Source organism: Stegodyphus dumicola, chromosome 11, assembly GCF_044657685.1.
Source record: "Stegodyphus dumicola isolate Sdum_Otavi_A_Nest chromosome 11, ASM4465768v1".
NCBI lineage: Eukaryota > Metazoa > Arthropoda > Arachnida > Araneae > Eresidae > Stegodyphus > Stegodyphus dumicola.
Genome location: NC_140778.1, coordinates 19,844,645 through 19,871,932, shown reverse-complemented (window position 1 = coordinate 19,871,932; position 27,288 = coordinate 19,844,645). Strand labels below are relative to the sequence as shown.

General features: G+C 34.2%; 1 protein-coding gene across 2 annotated transcripts in view; it reads right to left on the bottom strand.

Moving 5' to 3' along the window:
* hlk (hulk) overlaps nt 1-12,797 on the bottom strand; it is a 120,102-nt gene extending 107,305 nt beyond the window's left edge. The window contains exons 1-2 of one of the 2 annotated variants that reach the window (XM_085826550.1): nt 12,582-12,797; nt 4,908-5,090 (exon numbers count right to left, since the gene is read on the bottom strand). In XM_085826550.1, the coding sequence (XP_085682676.1) occupies nt 4,908-5,090; nt 12,582-12,741 (343 nt within the window). In that variant the 5' untranslated portion in view covers nt 12,742-12,797. Of the gene's footprint in view, nt 1-4,907; nt 5,091-12,264; nt 12,422-12,581 lie in introns of those variants that run through there. The other variant, XM_085826551.1, reaches the window with a different exon arrangement.
* Between the last annotated feature and the right edge of the window lie 14,491 nt (nt 12,798-27,288).

Here is a 27,288-nt window from a genome sequence, read left to right as displayed (position 1 = left end):
CATGCCGGACAATGCACCCACCCATGTTGCTCGACAGGTTGATTGTTCACAAAGTGCCATCAAAACATGCTAGAAGCAATGGACATGAGATGGTACCCACAAGCGGAAGGAAAACTGGATCAGGAGTGATGAAGAAGACAATGAGGCAAGAGGATTGAAATATCGTGAAGCAAGAGCTCATGGATGACACGGTGACTTGTTTCACAATACAATTAGATGTAGAGGTGTTCCATAAACCACTTCCAGATGCCTTGTATGCGAATGTGCAATCCAAGCACCCTTTTCTGTACTACTTTTAACAAAAAAATACCGACAACTCTGTCTGCTGTGGTGCCAAGCCAGAGCAATAAGTAATGCTACAGATTGGCAAAACATGGGGTTTTATGATGAATCTCAGTTCATTTTGGGAACAGATGATAACCGCATATGGGTGTGGAGGCACCCCGGTCAACAGTACAATTCTACCCACGCCGTTGTGCGACACACTGCCTGCGCCATTAGCCAATGATAGCTGGTCCACTCTAATTGTGTTACATGGAACCTTAATGGGCCAATGTTATGTTTATGACATTCTTCAACCGATGTGGAACATGATACACCTCGAGCTGCTCAAAACTTCTTACATCATGTTCAAACTCTTCCATGGCTGGTACAACTCTCTGGACTTGTCTCCTATAGAGCATGTGTGGAACCAGCTGAAATGTCAGATGCCACCATATTACTCTGCACATGATTTAAAGGTGGTTGTGACTCATCTGCCTCAGGACAACATCAGACATCTACACCGAAGAACCATTACATTATGACTACCCTCTATCGATAACAATGGGCTCACCCAGGAATAAAACCACTGTGCATGTGTGGCTGATGTTGGAGATTATAAGCAACATAATGGGAAAAGCAGCTGATTTATCATACTTTGATAAAGGTCAAAACGCTATGGCTTGGCGATTGGGAAAATCAATATCTGAAACAGTGTGTTTAGTGGGGTTGTTCACGTGCAGTTGTTGTAAGCACATATCAAAAGTAGTGTATGAATGGTGAAATGACAAGTCACTGGCCAGCAATGTTTCGTCAATGGTGTACTGATTTCGGAGGAGAGCAGAAATTTCTATGCACTGTTTGTTCGCCATGACCAGAGAGCTACAACAGATGAAATCACCACCAGCTACAACAGACGAAATCACCACCAGCTACAACAGTGGTGACCCAGAGTGTTTCTCAACGCACTGTGCAACATACATTGCTGCATATGGCCAGGGGGAGGCCAGAGCATGTTCCTGCACTGACTGCACATCATCACCAGCTGCATCTGCAATGGGCCAAGAAATATCGCAATTGGACATTAAAAAAAAACGGAAGAAATTTGCATGGTCTGCCAAATCATGTTTTCTGGTCCATTACATCGACGGTCGTATGTCAATACGCCAATTTTCAAATGAAACCCTAGCTTCTGAATGCACAGTTGGACAGTGACAAGCCGGTCATGAGGGTATTATGGTGTGGGCAATGTTTTCATAAAACACATTAGGGCCCATAATCACCATAGAACAATCCCTGACATCTGTGCAATATGGGAACATCGTTGCCGACCAGGTTCACCCATTCATGACAACAGTATTTCCGATGAGGGATGGTGTTTACCAGAGCCGTGCCAACATATTTTTTCACCTGAGGCAAAGCGATAAATGAGCACCCCTGTATACAATGCAAGATTATTTATTTACCTATTTGTGTGGGGGAAGAATAAATAAATAATACTAAATGATGTTTTAAAACATAACATTATACAAACATGGGCAATATATGTCATGATAAAAGCAAAGGAAGGGACGGAACACTGTAGATGCGTGATTAGACCCATACTGAAGAAGAATTTGATTGCGTAGTATGCTAGTAATGCTAACTTGGTAATATCTAAAGAACTTGGCAGTCGAAGCAGTTTTAATTCCATTTTTATTTCCAATTGATATTTGTGGCCACAATCACTTGGCACTCTAGTCGTGCCTTTGCACAGAAGATTTACATTTTTGATATTGTTGAGATAGAAAGCAAGCCAGCAAAATTACATCTTAGCACAGTAGAGGGCAAAAGCTGAAGTGCGTCGTTATGAAAGATGGAAGCACGCGAAGAGAAAAGTTTTGGTTTACAAGGACAGTTTCAGTTCCGAATTATTACGTCATCAGAGCTGCGCGGGGCATAGAGTGAACTAGAAATGACGCAATGGAGAGAAGTTATTACGATTTTAAAATAAAGAGGAAGAATTAATGTTTACAGTTATATTATAATTCTGATTCATACATTTTTATCTTACATATAAATATGCAATTGTTTGAAAATAATACAGTGCTAAGATTCATAGTTCAATTCAAAATTTTATGACTTTCAATGAAATGTCAAAATATCATTCAAAGTTTTATGGCAATAATTTTTTGTTTAAAAAAAAAAGTAAATATGTTTTGTATTTTCACAGTTAAAAAAAAAAAAGTAAATATGTTTTGTATTTTCACAGTTATAACTTTTCACATTTTGCTGCTCTAATGCTTGTTCTTCCACCCTGCTCACCCAACTTTTCTTTTGAAGGGGGGATATGTAAGATATAACAAAATATGATAGCTGTTTCAAAAAAAATAATTGACGACCTCAAAATTAACATTCTAAATTTGGTAATCTGCCCCTAAATTAATCTCTTCTCGCAGGTTCCAGACTTTTCTATCTTATGTAACGTTTTAATGCAGATGCCTATCGTCCAATCAAATTAATTCTAAACCAAAACTGTGAACTGAAACTTCAGCCTTCTTGCTACGAAAGTGCTATAACCTTTCCCTTTTCCACGTTAGCTCTCCTGCTGGTAAGATGCATTTCATCCATTCTGTTGCCACTTACTTGCTTAAGATGACGTCGTACTCCAAAATGGGAGTTATTCTATTCAAATATAATTAGGAAGTATCTTATCTGAAAAAGGATGATTTGATATGCATGGAAAAAATAAAGATAGTGATTTTTCAAGATATGTTGTGCTAAATTGCGTCATCATGCTTTCCACTCTGCCACCTTCAAACCACAGTTTCTTTACATATATATACATATATGCATTATTGCATATATATATATATATATATATAGAACAAATTAACTATATTTATATATATATAATTTATGCTCATTAAAAGTAACTATCTCATGTGAAAATACAATAACTCTTGCAGTAATATTTAATTATAACTTTGAATATTCCATAAAGTGAAACATTTATAATGATTAACAATTTTGAAATGGAAGACATTAAAAACATACTTTTTGAAAAATGGCAAATAATATTTAGTATAAATAAAACATCTGCTCAAAAATTTATGGCATAAACTTTTCAAGCATATTTATAATTTAATTTTTCTTGCTTTTGAAGCAAAATCATCAATAATTTTTTCAAAATCTATTTGATTACTTAACTCATGTTCGATAGAGAGAATGGCCATGTTTGAAAGTTTTTCTTGGCCTAGTGAAGATATCATACAGTTCTTTATTATTTTAAGTTTGCTAAAGTTTCTTTTGCCACTAGCTACAGTAACTGGCAACGTTAGAAAAATTCTTAACGCTGCTTCCAAATTCAGATAGGACTGAAATAAATTATATTCATGAATTATTTTTAAAAGTTCTAAATTTGTAGCTGCTTTTGTGTCCGGAATTATTAAAATAGCGTGATTTTTAAAACTAGATATTTCTGGATAAATTCCTTCAGCGTTCATATCATTCGGATATTTAAGTGCTAAGTTATAAGTTGCTGCCTTTAAATCACTTAAATCTAATAACATTAATTGTTCAATAGTTAGAAACTGAAAATTCGAAAGAGATTTCATTTAACTTTTCGTATCGCCATTTCAACTGTGTGAAATTAAAACGTTGAACACTTCTTTAATTTCTGCAAAAATATATTTTTCTGGAAAACTACAATTTATATCAATTGATTCCTCACAATTTGATTTATTAACTTTTTGTTTCTCTTCAAATCCTGATGATATATTCATCTCTAAAGTTTTACATTTTTCAAAAAATACATTAGTTTTTCATTTTCTTTTTCTTTTTTTTTGGGGGGGGGTTGTTTATAACACAAAATTCTTTAAGTAGTCTGAAAATTAAAAAACATAAGTTTTAAAAATAAATTTCTGAATTTTTGATTGAATAGCTAATTTGGCGCCCCTTTTATTTGTCCATCTGAGAAAAGTGCACCTCACCCTCGTCCCGGCCCTGGTGTTTACCAACAGGATAATGAACCACGTCGTAAGGGTCGAATCGTCAGGGAGTTGTTCGAGGAACATTCCAGTGACTTTCCAGTCATGTCTTAGCCTCCAAATTCACCTGACATTAATCCAACAGAGCATTTGTGGTCCCAGTTGGAAAACCAAATTTGTGCTGCCACGCTAGCCCCTTAATGAGTGTAGAAATTGCAGTATCAGTTGGTGAGTGCTTGGTACCAGATACCTCAGACCTTATGGAGTCAATGCCATGCCGGGTGCTGGCAGTTTTGAGGGCTAAAGATGGTTCTAGATGTTATTAACAGGGTGGTCATAACGTAATGGCCCTTTGAGTAATTTAACTCAATGGCACGCCATGTTGCGGAAGGAGGTGGTCTGATGCGCTTCTGAAGTTCCACTGTATTTGTCTAATTGTACACACTGTATTTATTTAATTACCTTGATTTTGAAATCAAGTTAATCTTTCATCTGTGTCATTATGTATACTAAATTTTATTTCAATCCAATGGTACCTTCTTGGTTCACTATTTTCAATGTTCTTGAAAGTATTAAGGAGTTTTACTATTTTTTTTTTCTTTCCTCACATCCCTATAAATATCGCAAAAACTATGCAAGCTAAATAAATACATGAATTATATAATTTTTCATTCTTACCATCAAAAATAGCAGGTTGTTGATTCCGGAAATACATAAGAGCAGGAAATGAAGTAACACCATACTTTTTGGCTGTAGATTTTTCACTATTCTTAACAAATGCCACACCAAAATTTCCTGCATCATCATCAATTCGCTCAAGCTCTTCTAAAATGACACCACAATCTTTACAACTTTTGGTATCTAGTATATGAGAAAATGTTGAGAAAACAGTTAGAGAACAACCAAACTGGTTATAATACATTTTAAACTATATTAAAATCCTTGACAGCAGACTAATAGGAAAGAAAATTAAAATACATTAGTACCTCCTGTAAGGGATACCTCCAAACAACGGACAGTTCTTGTTGGTCCTGGTCCATTTGAATTATGCATGTATTTACCTCTTAATAAGGAACATCTCTATTGAAGGGACAAAACATCTGGTCCAGTGGGTGTCCCTTATTGGGAGGTACTACTGTATATAGAACTTGAATAATTAGTTAGGTGTTCATGCAGTGGAAAGTATAATTTATAGAATGATGGAGCTTAGTGCATAAAAGATATTACAGTTGCAGTGGTATATTTAACTTTTTTTTTATTCCTAAGAAGCATATTAATATGAATCACACAGCATACTAGGTGGAATCTGCGTGCTTGTTCTTCACCACATTTGCATCTTTCATACATCTTTATAACAATGAATTACAATGGAAGAACGAGCAGTAGACAGCAAGCGAGTTGACAAGAGAGAAGGGAAAGAAAGAGTGTAACATGTAAAAGATAAAAATCCACTTCACAATGATTCAGTTTTAGTTAAACTTTATCTCTATTGGTTAAAGTTTCATTTACTAAATTCAAAATTATTACTGGTTGCAACCTTATGTAAGCGGCTGCATCATTAGCATTATATAATAGTGTTGTATGAGATTGATTTATTTTGAAATGGCACATTTTAAAGTGATTTATAAGCAATTTATTTTGGAAACAGAAAGATGAAATAACTAAATTAAAATAGAGATTTAAGGAACTATTTTGTAATAAAAGAATTTTTTATTTATTAATATGTCTATCTGCATATATATAAACTGACAGATTTTTAACAACCAAAAATGAAGAAATATTCAAATAAAATAAATCATTCAGCAATAAATTAATTAAGTTATTTTGAAGCTTTCTGCTACATTACATGTGGCACATAGCTTTATAAAGAAAGAAAAATGTGCCAACTCAATACTTCCAGCTTGAAAATAAATTTGATTCTCACTTATCTGAATTTATGTGAGGAGGCCAGAACAAAGATAAAAAACAATTTGAGCAGATCTTTGCCGCCTTTGCTGTCTAATGGATACCTACATTAAAATTGTCACTCTAATCTCTTATAACAGATTCTTCTTTCAAAATAAGTACTGACAATACAATATTTTTAAAGTGACTCATTCTACATTAGGTCTTTGTTTATTAAAATATTAAGCTTAACAGACTTTTTATTCATTTATTTTTTATGTTCAGAAAAATTTATCATCATGTTATGTTACACTAGAAAAGATCCAATTTTTCTCCAATCCAAAAATCCAATTTAGTGTTAATTATGTTATCTGATTCGGTCATGGCATCTACATTTTATTTATAAATTTATGAATCATGTTTATAATTGCTCCACTGTTTTATAATAGCTTTTAAAATTAATTTATGTGTCCTAAAAATGGAAAATGCCAAAATTAAACACACAGCAATTACTTTCTAAATAAATGTAAAATAAATAAAAAGCCCTTATAAGCCCTTTAGATTCACAAGGAAAAAAAAATTATAACGAACCACGCACCATTCACAAGTAAAAAAATAGAAATTTTTATTACCATCTACCTTACTAAATCATTTATCTCATTTATAATAGTACACACACAGGCTTTGTAGAATAAATAAAAACACTGTGAATAACTGACAAGTATACATCGATAAAAATTAGTAAAATTTTGAATATTTAGCATCCTGCTAAAAGAAGTTAAATATTAAGATAATAAACAGATAAACTAATGCAAATAAAAAACAGATAAACCAACACAATGCTAAATATTAAGGATAAAATAGTAAGATAATAATAAATAAGAGGATGCTAAATATTAGAGAAAAATTAAATTTGAAAAGTAAAAAAAATTGTGAAATATATATTTAGCAACCTGCTAAAAAAAGCAAGGAAAAACTAAATGCAAATAATTAATAGATATGAACTTATTAATGAACTTATTTTCATGCACAGTGAATGCAAATGAAAATTTTGAAGGTGTAAACACTATTAAGAATTGATGATCAATTTTTTACAATTTTAAACCAAAATAAATTAAGTTATTATAAATTATTTATTAAGGTATATGATTTAAAGTAAGATATGAATTTATTAAAAAATATTAAGATTAATTTCTAATTAATTCATAAATTTACTAGTGTTAATTATAATTCAATAAGAACTACATTTCTACTACAGTTAGCAATTAAAACATTTCTGCAGTACATTTCAGCACAGGTCCTACAATATCTTTAATTATTATACATGTGTATTATGTCTCCCTAAATTCTTCAATAAAGGTAATTAGGAACGACTAACTAACATAACACTAGGAACAACTAAATTTTTACTTACTCAACCACTTTATTCAAAATTAATTTTCAAAAATAATATTTTTATTTATTTATTTTCAAAACAGGTGTTATAAAACAGGAAACATGCAAAATGAGTAGCACAATATCTTTCATACAGAAAAGAAATAGTTTCTTTCATAAAGAAACACTGAATAACTTTTAACTGCAAAAATAACTTATATAAATTACCTTAAAATTATTTTTGTCGCTGATACTGTAACGTTATGTATTAGATTTTAAAATGTGAAAGTTTAGATAGCTTACTCATTAGTCACAGATTAAGTAGCTGGGTTCGAAAACCTTTATTACAATAGCAAATAATAATAAAACATTACATAGAGAAATCAGGCAGCTCAAAATGGAATTCAGAAGGATATATGCTAAGATATATTTAAATCAGGTAAAAGAAGATTGCAGAAACAGCATACACTTGTATAGACATGATCAACAAAAGCATACACTTGCAATGAAAGTAAACTTGTAAAAAAAATTTCTTTCAGAGGCAGAAAAAATTTCTTTCAGAGGTTCTAGAATGAAAAAAATTTATCCGATGACAAAAACCGAACAGCACATTAGCTACATAGATTAAATTGCTGAAGCAACTGAAAGAAACCAGATATAAGGTGGGAATAAGTGGCAAGACAGATTTAAAATTTGCTTCAAGATCAGTAAAAGAAAGTCCTGGTTTCTGAGAAAAAGTGATTTAAAGTGATGAAAGTAAATTCATCTTATTTGACTCCTGACAGAAGACAAATGACTTGGATATAGGTTAATTCAGAATCAGACAGAAAGAATTTACTAATTTAGTTTTAGTAGTTAAATACTGTACACAGTCTACTTTTGTGCGATGTTGTATGACAGTGTACACTAAGTGGTCCTAAAAAGAGATTCAACAATCAGTGCAAATAAGCTGAGATCAAATACTTAAAAATTTCAACACGGTTGTAATCAGAAAAACACACCAGAAATAGTATGATTATAGATTCTCTTATTTGTGCTTCAAAAAATTAAAAAAGGCCTCACAAATGGCCAATTTGTGTCCAAATGAGCACACAATCATATTAAGTAATATGAATAAGAACATGTAAAATCATTTCTAAAAATCAGTTATAAATTATTAAGATAGATAGAACTGTTATCAGTAATAAGAATAAAATTACTATGGCCAGTATCAGACCAACTCAAAGTGGTTATAAAAAATAAGGGCTGAAGTAAAATATATAAAAGTTAGAAGCAAAATATTATTATACTTACAAAACTGCAATGGTTATATTTCCTTATTCTTCCTTCATACATATTAATTAACTAAAAATGCTATGACCCTTAATTTTGAATTTATTTTTTAAAATATTTTTGAGAAAATTTTGCCTGAGCCAAAAATATAGGTCATACATTTTCAATTAAGATTAAAATATCACATAATTTAAATTTGCTGTTATGATTTTTGATTTCTTTAAAACTTTGTGATATCTTTAGATATATATGAAGCAATATTAGTCAGAAAATAACTGAATTTTATTAATCTCAGTATCATTAAAAATGAATATATAATTGTAACAGTGAAAGTAAGAAACTGTAATGAGCTTTCAGTTCTTGTCTTTATAAAACTTAGCAGAATAGGTTTTTTCCGATGCTGTAATTATCTTTTAATATCTTTCATAACCCATATCTAATGTTAACCACTAGCTTGATTAAATTTCCTCTCCTTAAGAATCACTTTATGTTTTGATGTCTGTGATATTAAGCTGCAGATCACTTATGAAACTTGTTGTTTTATAGCTTCTACCAAGGATTATTTTCATGCAATAAATGAAGCAACGTCTCAAAAAACATAGATGAATATGTATAATATACAGATATTTACTGACTCAGTTAAAATCTACCAGGTGTAAACTAAAATTATTTATATAAATTATTCAGTAGTGAGCTGTGAAGGCTCTTGGGGAAGAGGGCGATTTGTTAAATTTATGTTGAATTTGCAGTTGTTTTGCTTGCTTGTTTACTTATTCCAAGGAAAATATGTCTTGCATGTCATAATTATACTTTGACAAATCCTAAATTTTATGTTAGAACATGAAATAAAAATTAACTATTATGGGGATTTTGCTGAGATAGCTTTAAGAGGAAATATCTCATAGTGTCAAGTTAAAAGTCAATATGGAGATTATCACTATTAAGTGCTAAAGCTGAATGAGTATTTAGCTTATCAAACAATATTTCCACAACATTCTTCTTCAACATATTTCAGATTTACTGATAATCTTCTTAAATGGAAAATCTATATCAGAACTTAATCCTAAGCTTTATGCAAAAATATTTTCAAAAAATCATTACTTGGCCTTAAAACTTACCTATCATTACTTGGCCTTAAAGGCAAGATGGGGGTAAAAGAAGAAAATAACATGTAGCAGCTTCTGGTATAAATTGTGCACGTAATTAAATTTACTTGCTATTTTATGTAATATCCAATATTTTGTCATTCTTAAAAATTTTTAATTTGAAAGATTGTTTCCAAAGTATTTTTTTTTTTTTTTTTATTTTTATTTTGCCCAATAATTTTTATTTTTTACTTTTGTAAAAAGTATATTTAATCAGAAATTCAGATTTTGTTTTTATGAGATAAAGTCAGGACTCATAAACATAAAATTTTCATAGATCACCACTGAAAATATTAGAAAATTCGTTAGATTTTTTTCAATGATGATTGCTACATATGCAGTAAATTGGGCATTTTGTAGATCAATGGGCAATTCTCATAAACAGGATATACTTATTAAAGTAAGAAAGAGAGAAAGTAAAAGAAAGAAATGATGAGGAAGGTCATTAAATGCATTATAAATTAAAAAATATAAAAGATGATGTATTTAGTTTATATTATGTGGCACACACATTCATCATATGAAACAGTATGAAATAGATAACGTGGACACACAATTCCTCACATGAAGCAGTCAGTTCTAGCTTAACAGTATATGTATTGCAGAAAAGCTACATTATTATGCATCATCAATAAAAGCTGAATAATGGTTCATGCATGATAAAGGGGCACATAACACATTAAGCTCATAAAATATTCAGTACTAACTTAACAATTCATATAATGTAAAAATCAATATAATGTATAGCAGATGAATCTTTAATGTTTCACTTCTTTTTATAATTAATTAAAAAATTATACTTTTCACACTATTTACTATATCACATATACTAGAGCAATCATAATATTACTTTTTATGCCTCAGTGAAAGGAAAAAGCATTCTTAATTATTTTACTAAACCATAAAAATGAAGAGCAATTTTATGATTTAAGAAATGATATTTTATTCCCTAATTTTTGACAATTTATTCATAATTTCCTAAAGTAAAATGTATAAAAAGTTTATGTAAAAATACATCAGTGATTTTATTATACATATTATATATATTAACATATATAACTTTATTACATTCCTCATCAAACTTTTTACTCTTGAAATGTTTTATTTAATTAGTCTTGGTATAGAAACAAATATATTTATTGCTTTTTAATTTTTTTTCATAAATCAGGAGAAAAGTCTGCATTTTAACTCTATACTTTTTGCCCATGAATATTTTGTTTATGAGTCTGTAAAAAAAATTTTTTTTAATAATTATAATGAATTCTATACAAAATATTTCAAGAATGCATGATATCTCATGCTTGAAATAAACATGATGCATGTTAAATTCTTCCAGACTGAATAACTAATAGAAAAACCTTTCTCTGTAAAAACTAATAATTTACTGATTTAATACTCAGTGAAATTATGATAAATTCTAAATATAATTGTTCTGTTTTTGAAAGAGACTTAATACATAAAAGAAATGTACATGAACAGTGTTCATTATCTGACATATGCATATTAATAAGCAGTAACACTCTTCTCAACAAAGAAAATCAATGTATTGGGGGAGGGATGCTAAATACACATCTGGTGCATTTATAACTGACTTCTTGACAGAAAATTACTTCCTTCATACAAGGGTATATATTCACATACGAAAATTTCCAAATTAGAGCTTTTGTCAGTAATACATATAATTATGTAGAAATTTCATTACAAGTATTTATTTACTAGTGTAACTGCTTCATGTAATTGCATACTTATTCCTTGCTCATAGATAATAAATACTTACATCAAAACTTTAAAAATATATACAGAATTTGATAATTTTATACATAACTTACCACAGTTTCATTATGATTGCAAATATATCCTTCAGTTTTTTAAGGACAATGTAAATTTTGATAATACACATAATAAAAAGCTTTAATGATTTCATACAGCATTAAAAAGAAATAATGTAAATAATGCAAATGAACTTAGAGAGAGAATACAGCATTCTTTTCTCGGAAATGTCACTCTTTTTAAAAGATTCTAAAAGAAACCAACATTCCCCCTCCCCCCTTAAGTTTCAGGAGGATAAAATGTAGAACGAAAACTTAACTAAATTAACTTTCGCATAAAATTCCTCGGCTGATTCCTAAATTATTCATGGGTTGAAGGAAAATCAAGCGCCTGTGATAAAACAAAAACCCAAAATATAAATGCAATTTTAACTCAGTTTTTCAATTATTACAGCTACTAATATTTATATTAGTTCAATTAGTTTACAAACTTAGGAAATGATTACAAATACATAAAAAATTTTAGATATATTACAAAAATATAGTGTAACTTTTTAGAAAGGAGAGGATGCAAGAATACTTTAAACATACCACTTAACAATTTTCCACTTAAATAATTTCAATAAACATTGCTCAAATATAAATGAAATTCACTGAAATATTAAAATTTTTAGATTTGCGCACTAACAGTTAATTTACTGTACATTCCATATAAGAAACGATTACGGCTAATCAAAATTACGTAACTACACACCATCTCCGGGCCTAAAATGGAAAGCCAGTGGAACAAATTTAATCCCACAATTCTTAGGTAGCGCACCGGAATAGCTCCCGGGTTACTCAAATCCGAACCCTAAAGCAATAGAAAATCAGCGATCCCAAAGTTTCCGTTTCAAAAGTACACTTACAAAAAAACACTGCTAAATATTCCTCGTTATTGATCAGTTTTTCGAGTTTCTTTCGGTCCACTTCTTCTATCACATCACTTGATCCAGACTGTTTTTTTTTACAATAACTTAAAAATGGTGTTAATAATAATAACACAACAATCAGTTCCACTCGTGCCATGATGTTCTCCTGAGACTGAGGTTTTCCAACCTCCCAAGAAGCTTTGCGCTTTGCTATCTGATACGGGAACTAACTCAAGAAGTTTTCAGTCATAGAGGTCGGAGGCGTTCTAGATATTTGGGATGTAGACAGCAGAGAGCAGCGGTTTCGTGTTCATTTCGCTGACTACTTTTGTAAAGAAGAATCGCTCGTTTCATGTTCGTAATGTATCGATGAATGAGGAGTTGACGTAGAAAGCAATATTCACAAATAAATAGGATAATTATTGTATTTAAGATTTTATCTAGAATAAGCGTACTTTTTTTTTTTTTTTTTTTTTTTTTTTTTTTTTAATTTAGCGCGGTGTTGGAACTACATGAATGACATTTAAGTGAGCAGACTCTAAGACTGTACTTCCCTCCAGAAAGAAATGACAAATGGGTTTTCTCTCTCAGTGTAAGAGATGTTTGTTTCTCTGCGTGCGAAGTAATTACGCGCCAATTTTATTTAGTATGTCCTCTACGAAAACATATCTCCACGGGCAAGGACTCATTAGTATGCTATCATAATTATCTAATCAATGTCTTTACTATTTTTTTTTTTTTTTTTTTACTTTCCTGTAATAGAACAGACTGAGCTACTAGTATATTACAAATTCAGTAATGTCAGGATTAATAAAGGCTGACTGACTGAGTGATTAAAGCCGAGAAATACAGGTAGTTTCGTTCCGGGTTCGTATCCGGGAAAAAATAGGCTGTCTGAGTTATAACAGCAAATATTTTTTCCTATGTGTAACGTAAATACGAGCTATTTTCTACAGGGACTGATTTTAGATATCGGAGGCCCGAGACGAAACTGCTTAAAACTTACTTCCTCTCATGTAATTTTTCAACGTAGTAGGTATCATTGAAGCAAATTACATAAATTATTTCATGAAGTAAAATAATAATTCAGCTTTTTTTTCATTTAAAGCTATTTAAACAAACAAATGAAAAAGAAAACATATTTTTCTACGCGTTTTTTTTTTCTTCCTTTTTTTGTGATTTCAGTTGATTTTATGACATACAAATTATAAGCTAATATAAAACAGAAGAGAAATACGCCAAAGTGAAACATAAAATTATGATCGCCGTAGATTTAGTCAAGACCTCAATCGATTTCGAGGGCAAAAAGGTACAGTTCCCTCCTCATCAGGAGCAACTAAATCTACGCCAAATATAAGGTTGTTACTTAGCTAATTTTATATTATAAGCTAATACGTTTATAAAAAGGAGCTGTGAAGAGAAAACTAGAGGGACAAAAAAAAAAAGAAAAGAACCCAAGGCATTCTTATTGATTTTATTACTAACCTTAATTAATTAAATCAGACAAAAGACTGAATTACTTGAATATTTAACAATTAATTATGTGAATAGATAAGAAATTAGAAAATGCAGTTTCTTTCTTTCGTGGAAAAAACTATTTCGGCATTTTGCACGGCTGAAGAAAAAAAAACGATTATGATAATCATGATGAATGAACCTCATAAACATGTATAAACATGAAAAATCTTCTGTATAAGCATGATGAATGTTAAAGCATCTGAAATGATTATTAGATGAATTTGAATGCAATAATAACGGTATCTAAGAGAGCATTTCGACGTTCTCTACAAACAGCGTACCGGGCAACGCTTTGCCTTTGCTTAAATCAAGCCTAAAATTTAAGAAATACCTCCGTGAAGTCAATCTCTGCCTCTGTCGCACATAGCCTTAGAGAGCTTTGCTGTACTTCATTAAACCAAACGAAATGCGTTAGAACAAAAACAAGAAGAGAGATAAATACCGCAATTAGTAAACATCATAAATGCCGCAGAGAAAAAGAGATAAGAACAAATATAAAACTCTTCAGCGTAAGTTGGTTGAAATTTAACGAATACCTTATGTATGACACATGGATAGATAGATCAGTAAGTGGAGAAATTAATTAATAATTATTATTAATACCATTATCTAATGATATTAATTCTGTATAATTTCTTTCTTTTTTGATTATACATACATATACATACGTAAGACTTAAAAAACATATCCTGCGCAAATTGTCAAATTGCTGCTGCGATTTAATTTTAGTGAATATTAATAAAGTTAAAATTAAAACTAAACACGGATAAAAAATGCACGCACACACACACACACATATATATAATTTATTTTCTAAAGAAATATTGATTATATTATCGCCTAATATTAATTTTAGTAGAAGCATCTTATAACAGTGAGTATGGAGGAAGTTTAATTCCGAAAATTGTTTTAAAGTAACTTGAATGTAAATTGTTAAAAATGTTTTACGGGGACTTGAATTTATTCACTAAAGAAGTAGGCCCACCAGCGGCCGAGCGGTAAAGACGCTGAACACTGGTAGTTCTGTCCGAGGTTCGAATCCCGCGAACGGGCTGGCTACGTGGGCGTTTTCGTGGTTTTCCCCATGTGTAACGTGTATACGAGTCAGTTTTCCTTAGAAAGTCCTCTACGAAGGCATCCCTCTCTTTAGGCAGATAGCCCTCGTGTGCTTTGCCATAATCGAAAAATCCCATCCCATTACTAAAGAAATATTGATTATATTATCTCCTAATATAAATTTAGTAGAAGTATCTAAAAAGAGTGAACCCGTATGTAGGAAATTTATTTCCGAAAATTCTGTTTTAAAGTAACTTGAATGTAAATTATTAAAAATGTTTTACGAGGACTTGAATTAAATCATGAATAACAAAATTTCAAACTTTGAAAAAGAAATTAAACTAAAAGCAAGTAATTATCGCTATTGATCGGAAATTAGTTGACTTTTTAAGGAGAACAAACCAACTCCCGTTCAATGAACAATAATTAATAAATACGAAGGTGTTTCGTCTTTTACTCAAGTAAGAATGGTTATGCCAAACTGGCAAATTCAGTTAGGCCAAGTAGTCCCGTGAAGTGATGGGATTTAGAACCAAAGTTAGAGTACCAAAGAACTCATTTTGAATCAAGCAGTTTCGCTAATACAAATTTTGAGTGAAAAGCAATTTATGTAGTAAAATTGATGAAATACTTGAGTAAATGTTCCCCGACACCTTCGCTTTTATGCATGTTAATTCAAAACTATTTGTATAAAAATTAAACAGTGGTAATCTTAATTGGAATTACGAAATAGAATTCAAAGTAATTGAAATAAACATTAGAAAATTAAGAAATATAATGCTATCTTTGCAAAAACAAATCAAATAATAAGAATTGAAAAATGAATATGTATATAATAAGAGAAAAAGTGAAATGTACATGAAGATATAAAAGGCCAGAAAATGCATTAATTAACTTACGTTCTTTCTAGTGGGATGTCGATAAATAAACGTTCTTCCTAGTGGGATGTCTCTTCGGTGTCTTACTCAGAAGGGGTGTGTGTCCGAAATTCCGTTATCGGCAGCGGGGGCTTTGAATTAGGTCAGGCGGCGAAACTTGTAGGAAGTAATTTATGGGACATGGGAGGAACTAGGAATGCTTGAGGGACGTTTATTGCGGAGTTGTTATGTGAGGCAAAATGTCTGTTAAAATTCTGAATATACTAACTAGTGAATGGAAATTAATTGATTTCTGGCTAATTGTCGTGTCGGAACGAGGAAGAAATTAAGAAAAAGGAAAAAAGTAATTTTCACTGGGTGCGAGCTATTTGATAGACTAAAGATTATGAAATAGGCTCATTTTTTTTAGTAACAGCATAAGAAAAGTCTGATAACAACTAGCTTTTCATACATTATATACAACTTTGTAATTATGCTATGTGCAAATCCTCCAACTGATATCATCCAACTTACACCGCCCGCTCAGGTTTAGAAAGAAATTATCATATCCCTATCAGGCCCACCAGCGGCCGAGCGGTAAAGTCGCTAAACACTGGTAGTTCGGTCCGAGGTTCAAATCCCGCGAACGGGCTGGCTGCATGGGCGTTTTCGTGGTTTTCCCCATGTGTAACGTGTATACGAGCCAGTTTCCCTTAAAAAGTCCTCCACGAAGGCATCCCTCCCCTTAGGCAGATAGCCCTCGAGGCTTTGCCATAATCACACACACACACCCCTCATATCCCTATCAGTTAAATGATTTAGAGTAAGTATTTAACGCCTGCTTCTTTTAAGACAATGATTAATAAACTGATTAGGTACTAGATTATTTTTGAGAATTTTAATAAGGAGCAAAATTTCGCGTTGTAGATCTATCCAGCAAATCATTTATTTTTATTTCATGTTTCACTATGAATCTAAATTGCCTGCATCCTTTTATCTTCTTCATGAGCCTGTTACTTCATTCATGTCTGAAGTCACTAGATAAAAGACTTTAGAAATTCCTTTTAATTTTTCAACTTTGCGCTCTTCATTATTTTCATTTTTTTTATTGTATGATAACGTTGCTGCAATAAACTATTTTGTAAAGACACAGTTCAGTATTTTTTTCCTCTCAGTAATTTATGTAACTTGTTCTTGCTTTCAAGCATTAATCTTTCGAATTCCTTTAATTTAAACATAGAGTTTTTCTGTAGAAAATACAGGTGCAGAAAACGCGTAGGCCGGCACTCGGGCACCCCCCAACGTCGCCGAATTATTTAAGTGTGTTAGTGTGTGTGATTATGGCAAAGCCTCGAAGGCTATCTGCCTAAGGGGAGGGATGCCTTCGTGGAGGACTTTCTAAGGGAAACTGGCTCGTATACACGTTACACATGGGGAAAACCACGAAAACGCCCATGCAGCCAGCCCGTTCGCGGGATTCGAACCTCGGACCGAACTACCAGTGTTCAGCGACTTTACCGCTCGGCCGCTGGTGGGCCTCCGAATTATTTAAAAAAATATAACAACTTTAAAAACTTTTGATGCATAGAAATTATTATTAATTATTTATCAGATCCAGTTTTAAATTTTTTGCATTAATCAGAATCAATTCATAATAAATAGAAACAAAAAGTTTCATCGCGTGCTATTTAACGAAGAGCTTACTTTAACGTACTTAGCTTACTATAGTGTACTATATTATTTCAATTATTTCTGTATAATAATAAAAAGGAAAGTTATTGACTATAAAAAGTGCATGAAATAATCATTGTAACCTAACACTATTCTAAAATGTAGAAACTAAAAATAAGTAAATGCATTAACATATGGGGCCACGCACGGCCGCGCGGTAAGGTTGCTGAACACTGGTAGCTCGGTCCGAGGTTCGAATCCCGCGAACGGGCTGGCTGCATGGGCGTTTTCGTGGTTTTCCCCATGTGTAACGTGCATACGAGCCAGTATTCCTTAGAAAGTCCTCTACGAAGGCATCACCCCGCTTAGGCAGATAGCCCTCAAGGCTTTGCCATAATCACACACATTAACATATGTTCGAAAGTAGTAGTAGTAGTAGATTTATGGCGCAAAGCTCAATAGGCCATATGCGCCAAACACAGGATTCTTTTTTAACAAATAAACTAAAATGAAAAAAAAATATATATAAAGACAACAGCACACTTTTAAAATCGAGGAAAGTAAAAAGATATTTAAACGATGGGCTGAAAATGCTGAATATGACTTTGATAATGAGATATGCAGTATAGATATAAAATCCTAAAACATCTGATTAATTAAAATTCCAACATAAAATCTCAGGACAAATATCAAATTAAATAATAGAAACCTGTTTCTTTCAGGTAGTCAAACAAATTTGTATTGAACTCTCTTCCGATTAAACGGTCGAGAGGCAGGTCCCAGCTATTAAAATACTTCTCACGAAGATTATTAAAATATGGACATTCAATTAAAATGTGATAGACAGATAGACAAACATTACAATTTGCACAAACAGGCTCGTTTTCAGCTTTCAAAATGTAGTTATGTGTTACTCTAGTGTGACCAATTCTAAGGCGAGTTAAAAGAACTTGTTCCCTGCGATTGCTAGTAGTATCCCAATGCTCTATTTTAGGCTTCACCCTTCTCAACTTGTTATGAAGTTGAAGGTCCCAAAGTTGCTGCCATTTCTTTCGGATCTTCTTTTTTATGACACAACGGATATCTTTAAAAGGGATGAGGCGGCCGGACATTTCAACAGCAGATTTCGCTGCGATGTCCGCCAGCTCATTGCCCTTTATTCCTGTATGTCCGGGGACCCAGCAGTACAGAAGTTCAAATCCACCACATGTCAATTTAATATTCAACTTGAGAACATCCACTATCACAGGATTCTCAGTGCTAGAAAAGGACTCAATGCACTGTAGGAGTCTTTCAATGCACTGTAGAAGTCCGTATATACAATGAATTTTCGATGGTGCAGCGTTGAGATGTACATAAGCGCATAATATATGGCAGTCAGTTCGGAGGTTAAGACAGAGGAAGCGTCGTGTAAACGTCTGCCTTCCATGTGGTCACCAATTATAAATGACATGCCAACATGGCAAGCTGACTTAGATGCATCCGTATATATGGGAACATAACTCCTGTAACTATGCCTGTGCTCAGCAAAAATTTGTCTGTAGATGCTCTCCTTTGTAGTTGTTTTTCCGTAATTGTGGAAAATGTCAAGAAGGTGGATTTGTGCATTTTCCCATGGTGCAATTTCAAAATGCTGTACTGCCTGTGGGGAAATATCAGACAGGGAGAATTCTTCAACGAGGGGACGAACTCTGACAGGAAAAGAAGGCACACAGGATGGACGTGCCTCAAATAAAAGGTCACAGCTATTGTCACGTATACACAAGTTATAAGGATGGTCAGGTTGAGATAAATTATTAAAATACTGTAAAAGAGACAGCTTCTCACGCCTCAAACGGAGTGATGGTTCGTAACAGTCAACATAAAGGCTCTGGACAGGAGATGTCCTGAAGGCTCCAGAACAAATCCGTAGAGCCTGATGATGAACAGGGTCTAGTTTTAACAACACTGAAGACCGAGCGGATCCATAAACAGCTGAGCCGTAGTATAGTCTAGAGCGAACAAGAGCTCTGTAAATGCGAAGCATGGAGCAACGCTCTGCACCCCAGGAGGTGTTCGCAAGGACTTTTAAAATATTTAAAATTTTTGTACACTTTTTTCTCAAGTTTAGGACATGAGGAAGGAAAGTCAATTTTTGGTCGAACATCACCCCTAAAAATTTTAATTCAGATGCTACTGGAATCACAGACCCATTAAGGTATAATTCAGGCTCAGGATGGAGACCTCGCTTTCTACAAAAATGCACACAGACAGTCTTCTGTTTCGAAAACGTAAATCCTTGTCTTTTTGCCCATTCCTGAATCCTGTTCAAAGCGATCTGGAGCTGTCTCTCTACATGTCTCATATCCACACCTCTACAGCTAATTTGTAGATCATCAACATATAAAGAACCTGAAATGGTGGGAGGAAGTTGTTTTAATACAGAATTTATTTTTAGGCTGAAAAGAGTTACACTGAGCACACAGCCTTGAGGCACACCCTCTTCTTGTTCAAAAACTTCAGACAAAACAGAGCCAATCCTTACTTGAAATGTTCTAGTATTCAAGAAATTCTGAATAAAAATTGGTAGGTTGCCTCGCAAGCCTCTCTCGTGAAGATCCCGAAGTATACCGTATCTCCATGCCTTATCATAAGCTTTCTCTATATCGAAGAAAATTGAGACAAGGTGATTTCTTCTTACAAAAGCTTTTCGAATGGATGTCTCTAAGAGGAGCATGTTATCTACGGTTGTTCTCCCCTTTCGAAAACCACTTTGATAAGGCGATATAATATTATTCTTTTCCAAGAAGTAGAATAGGCGGCTGTTTACCATCTTTTCAAACAGTTTGCGAACACAGCTGGTAAGGGCAATTGGCCGATAGTTTGAAGGATCCCTCGGGTCTTTCCCTGGCTTCGCAATAGGAATGACAACAGCTCTCCTCCATGCACTGGGAAATGTACGCTCCTTCCACACTCTATTGTAAAGTGTGAGAAGGGCACTCAGTGACTTATAGGACAGATGCTTTAGCATTTCATAATACACGCCATCCAGACCCGGACAAGACCTATGTGTCTGCAACAAAGCTCTCCTTAATTCAACCATAGTAAAGTCTCTATTGTACGGCTCAGATTTGGAAGAGTTGAATGCGACGGGATTTATTTCAGAGTGTTGCTTGATAGAGAGAAATGCAGGTGAATAGTTTCTGCTTGAAGAAACGGCAGCAAATGTCTCACAAATAGTATTTGCAATTTCTTCTATGGAGCTAATCACTCGGCCATCTTTTTCCAAAAAGGAAAGTGAGTGGTCTTTATACATTCCGCATGCTTTTCGAACTCTTTCCCAAACCCGCTTACTAGGCGTAGAGGATGTTATTGAGGACACATATGAAATCCAGGAATCCCTCTGGCTCTGCCTTCTTACTTTTCGTGCATTTGCTTTGGCTCTTTTAAAGGCTATGAGGTTTCGCAGAGTAGGATATCTACGAAAAATACCCCATGCTTTTTTCTGTTTTTTCAGTGCTTCATGACAGTCGCGATTCCACCACGGTTTCGAATATTTTAGTGTTTTTCCTGATGTTCTAGGAATCGAAAGCATAGCTGCCTGAATAATAGTATTAGTAACAGCTTCAACAGCGTCATCGATATGCACATCTTCTACCATTTCCTCTGTCAGCTCTACAACGGAAGAGAAGAGTTCCCAGTCTGCCCTGTCCAGGATAAACCGAGGGACTCTCGACACGGGGTTTGCTCCTCTTCGTGCAAGAGACACAAAGATGAGATAATGATCGCTGTTGTACAGGTCATTTTCGACACTAAAAGTGCAAAATGGCAACAGAGATGGTGAACAGATGGCAAGATCGAGAGCGTGGAATGTCCTTGAAGGCTCATGGAAGTACGTATCTTGCCCATTATTTAGGAGACAAAGGCTATGATCTTCGATCATCTGCTCAATTTGTCTTCCTCGGCAATTTGTATCTTTACTACCCCAGAGTGGACTATGGCCGTTAAAATCTCCTATTATGATAAAAGGCTCAAGCAGCTACTCTATTAGATTATTTAAATCTTGCTGATAAATGTGCTCATTTGGGGGCAAATACAAAGAAACAAATGAAACGACAATATCAAAATTTATTTGAGTAGCGACAACTTGGAGGGATGTCGTCAAAGAAAGTACATTTGAGGGATAATCCAGTGAGGAGAGGAGACCTACACCTCCACTGGCACGCTCACCTGCAAGGTTATCTTTCCTGACGAAAGAAAACCTCCGAAGTTTTGCCTGTTGTTCTGGTTTCAGATTTGTTTCCTGTATTGCTAAGCACACAGAATGATACACATTTATTATAGATTTGATGTCAAGCAAATTTCGGTGGAAACCGCGACAGTTCCATGACATGACGGTGGCCATTATGAATGGTTTTTGTTTTTTCTGTGCTGTTCTTTTGTTTTTCGTGGAAGTAGATGCCTGGGAACTTCTAGACCCTCTTCTACTTCCATAAAGTCTGAATCCGCAGATTCAGAAATCATCTCATCAAAAGAGCTATTGCTGTGACTTCTATTTTTATTGGATATTTTATGTGTAGTAGTTTTGGGCTTACTTTGAATAACTGTTTCTTTCTTTTGTACTATATGGGTTGCATTTTCTTTTTTCTTGTTGGATGTAGACGGTTGGGTTTTATTTGGTAGGGTCTGTGTGCCTAATGATGTTTGGGTGGCAACTGTACGAGATGATTTAACAGCACTGGCGTATGATGTATTTGGTCGAAGCTGTGTGCTCTGGACTAGTCTTCTGGCTTCGGCGTAAGAGATGTTCCTTGTAACTTTTGTAGTCTGGATTTCTTTTTCCGAGTTCCATTTTGGGCACAAGCGAGAAAATGCTGGGTGGTCACCCTTGCAATTTATACACAAAGGCGCAGCGGTACAATTATCAGAATCGTGGCTAATCTGTGAGCATCGGGCGCATGTGAAGCTGCCACGACAAGACGTCTTAGAATGGCCGAAACGCTGGCATTGGAAACATCGCATAGGGTTTGGAATATAAGGTCTTACAGGAATATTTAGATATCCGGCCTTAATATTCTTAGGCAGATCAGGCGTGTTGAAGGTCAGGATCACGTGTTTCGTGTCTATCAACTTACCTTCTTTACGCATCTTGATCCGCCTTACACCGCAGACATTTTGTTCGGATAGCTCAGAAGCGATCTCTTCTTCAGAAACATACAGAAGGTCGAATTCTGAGATTACGCCACGACAATAGTTCAGTAACTTATGTGGTGTTACAGTGACATTCGCTTGCCCAAGTTTAGTTATCTGAAGTAAAGAAGCAGCCTGGGTGGCTGAGGTTGTATCAATAAGCAAGTCTCCGGAGCGGAGACGCTTTATATTTCTCGGCTCACCAATACAAGACTGGATGTATTTGTTTATTACGAAAGGAGCCATCTTATGCATTTCGCCAGAAGGACTAGAGATAACTAGGAAACGGGGACTTTTGTTATGATTTTTTTCATTTGTATCTGTACGTAATTTTTTTGCAGTAGACTTTTCGGAACTAGGTTGAGTGTCTGATTTAGCAGTAGACGTTTCAGAAATAAGTTGAATGACTTGTTTGGCAGTAGATGTTTCAGAACTAGGTTGAGTGGCTGGTTTAGCAGTAGATGTTTCAGAAGTAGGTTGAGTGATTGGTTTAGCAGACGTTTCAGAACTATGTTGAGTGACTGGTGTGAGTTGAGTAACTGGAGTGACCTCGAAATCTTTAATTAAATATATATGTGATGAAGCCATATTGAAGAGAAGAAAGATTCGGGTCCGACGGCCCCGCCCACCACGGAGCCCAACAAGGGAACACAGATTCCTGTGTTAGGGCTAGCCGGACCTATACGCAAACTGAAGCCCACAGTCGGCTTTCTCGAAAGCAGGTACTCCCGAGAGCTTGACCCCAAGCTACTGACACAAGGACTAGTGACCAGCCGATTGACACCCGTGAGGACGACTAAGGTGCCTCCCGTTTAGCTGAAGCAGAGGCCAAAGCAGTGTGTTGGGGACAGTACCTCGAACCTCAACTACCAGGACCCTCCTTTCCAGCGACACGGGTCTCCACGCACGGCAAACACGTGGGCAGTTTTCTCGCCACTCGAAAACTAGATGCAAGGACTGCTCCAGTCTCTCGTTACGAACCCCAAACTCCGTATAGAGAAACCACAAGGGAGAAGGGAAGGGAAAAAGTTCCAGCCAAGAGGAGAAGAGACGGAAAAGAGGATAGATCACTGGGGCTCCAGGATCGTGATACCCGTCTCACCAAGAAGATGATCCCCTGAAGGGCTAGGGTACCTCGTGATAGCCACACCCGTACTCACGAAGGTGAGCCCCCTGAGGGCCATATGTTCGAAAGAAATTATGTTAAGAATCATCAGCATTACTAGTAAATACTGTAATCAATAATTATTGCACATTTAATTGCTTACTAATTAAGAAACACAAATATTCTTTTATTAATTGGAAGTTTTAATTCTGTTACCTTCCTTCTGCTATTTATACTTTCAAACACTACTAGGTCATGTTTTTTCTTAAATAGTTCTGTCATGTATGTTGTTTGTTAGGTTTTTATTTCATTTTAGATATGAATATGCGAAGTTATTATATTTAGGTATATTTTTGATCACATTTATTAACTACTTTATACTGTCTTCCATTTGCATATCTTGAAGAATATCTTGAATATGCATATCTTGAATGGTTATATTTTTTTATGTGTAACGCGAATAAATTTATTTATACTTGAGTTCAGGTAAAATACTAATTATGTTACCTTAAGAACCGCTTCCTAATTTATCATGACAGGGGCAATTTTCAACGTCTCTGAGATTTAACAGAAATAAATGTGATAATGCTGTTATCAGAAACGCTCTTTTTTTACCCATATATATATCTTTACTTTTATTTATGTCTAATTGAGTTTTATTTACTTAAAACCTACTATTAATGTTATATGTTTATAATAACCACTTTCATAATTACTCTGACTTAAGAAAAAAGAAATGATGAAATCTTAAATAATCGTAAGTTAGAATTTAAGTTATTTAAAAAATATAGTTTAAAGTACTGAAAATAATTAAAGCTATTATTAATTATGCATATGTAATCTAAAGAGAAATTTAAAAACTTTAAAGTACTGAAAATAATTAAGGCTATTATTAATTATGCATATTTAGTCTAAAGAGAAAAAAATTGTATTATCTTCTGGTTTTAAGGAAATGATCAAATAGTTAGACTTTAGAAAAATACAAGGAATACAAAAATTTAAAAATTAGAAAATACATTAATTATTAAGCTTATTTTTCTGCATAAATCAATATGTAACACAAAGACATAATAACGACATTTTCACAACTGTTGCAAAAAGGTGGAATTTTACGAACATTTAGGCGTCTTTAAGACGTCGTAATACGATGCTTTCACAACCAAAATATCACCTGCGAAAGACGCAATAACGACGTCAATGCGACAAAAACCTCATCTGCAAAGACGTAATAAAGACGTCTTTGCAACGGTTGCAAAACAGTGGATGTTCGCGGACATCTGGGCGTCTTAAAGACGACATATTGAAACGTTTTTGCAACGACATCCGCGACGAGTTTGCAACGTCGTTAGGACGTTGCTGTGCTACTTGGGTATCCTTTCCAACCCGTGAAACTGAATATTTACGGTCACCAACATATTCCAGCTCGACTTTGTTGCGCCTTCGGGTATGAAGATGGACTTACCTACAGTTTTTTGGAGACATTGATCTTCGCCCAGCCTTCTTATGCTGAACTCCTGCAGCAAATTAAAAGTGAAGTAGAAGCACTCACCCACGAAAAATACAATTACGTTCTACTCAAAATAAGTACCTTGACGGAGATGCCAAGATGTCCGCGCACAGAGACGATGAAAACTCCCTGGACCCTTCCTACTGCATTCCTACACTGAGTTACGGTGCGACGCGAGTAATGCATTTTACAAGAGAGAATTATATGATTCACATTCTGAGTCTGGAACATGGATCGCTTCTAGTGATGAAACCCCCCACGAATGCAGTCTGGAAACACGGTATCCCATCCCAGCCCGAAGTGAAGACTATTCGAATAAGTTTGACGTTTAGAAAAATTATATCTCCGGAATTGAACCATTCTTCTGATGAAATGCACTTCGGTTATTACGACGACATAATTAACTCCATAACCCCAAAACCGTATATGAATAAAAAGACTTTTCTGCTCAAGAAAGTACATTTAGAAGATGAGATACCCCAGGACGACTGGCTGAGTCGGCATTGTCAGTCATCACGAAATCATGATGAAGTGATCAATTATTGGCCATTAGAACGGATGTGTCGTCTTTCCATCGTTGTAAGTAGAAATAATAATGTTCGAATTTATATACAGAACTTTGCAGAAAAGAATAATTTCAACTCTGGATCTTCTCTTGAGCGTGTGAGTATGACTCCTGCGACGTGGTATGATTTCATGACCAAATTACCAAACTTTAATTTCAAATATTCGGAAGCATCCTTCATAGCCAATAATCAGTTGGCGGTATTTTTTGCAAACGCGCAATGTGTTCTTCAAGAAATTTTTAAAAGCTCCTGCGGTGGTTTCCATCTCTTAGCAAATTGTTTTGAATTACAGTCCTATCAGACCGATAAACTTTTAGATTTATACAGTGAAATAACACAGATTATCCAAACTGCTCTATTTCAAAATGTTTTACCGCATGAGATAAGAAAACGGCAATCGGAATGCCAGCAGCTGGAACATTTAACTAGCGAGCAATGCATGCAGAAACTTAACAATATTATTTACGAGGAGTACTTAACCAGTCTCAACGAGGTATTTATTTGTGAGGGATGTGCAGTCGATTATCCAAGTCAGCGTCGCCACCTTTGTATGATGGAGAAGACTCGGGAAAAAGCTATGAATAATACTGACAATATATATATTAATTCAGAAGAAAAACAACAAAAATCAGCGTTATAATAACGCTGATTTTTGTTGTTTGTCTTCTGAATTAGTATTTATTCGGCGTGTTATTGTGTCTTAATATATATATTATCAATAAACTTTTAAAAGACTTGCTCAAAACTTTATGTAAGCATTTGCTGTTGTATTTATGGCAGTGATGGCGTTTTAAAGAATATTTTATTGTCAATTTTACACGATAGAATAGAAAATTTGTGAAAAAAAAAAACTGGGCTATTCTTTGGAATATGGTAACAGGTAGTTTGGCGACATTTTGGTAAGGCGATAAAGGTTACTAGCTAGGACTTTAGCAGTGTACATAGTTAAAGTCGAGTGTGTGCAATGCCATTTTTGTGCAATTCTGGGATTTTTTTTAAAGGGAAAATAGGTTGATGTGTACATGGATGATACCGTGTATGTGCAATTCTTAAAAATGCGGCAAGTAGTGGGCGATTCTGCACTTTCTCCCAATTTCGCATCTAATCTTCGTCATGATTAAGCACATTTGTTACATAAAAGTTCTAGCATAAGCGTAATTCGGCTAGCAGATTGTTGGAAAAAAAATGTTGAGTTAAAAAAAAATGCCTTTACTTCGTGGAAACAAAATGGCTTCCAAAAAAAAACCAGTAGGTT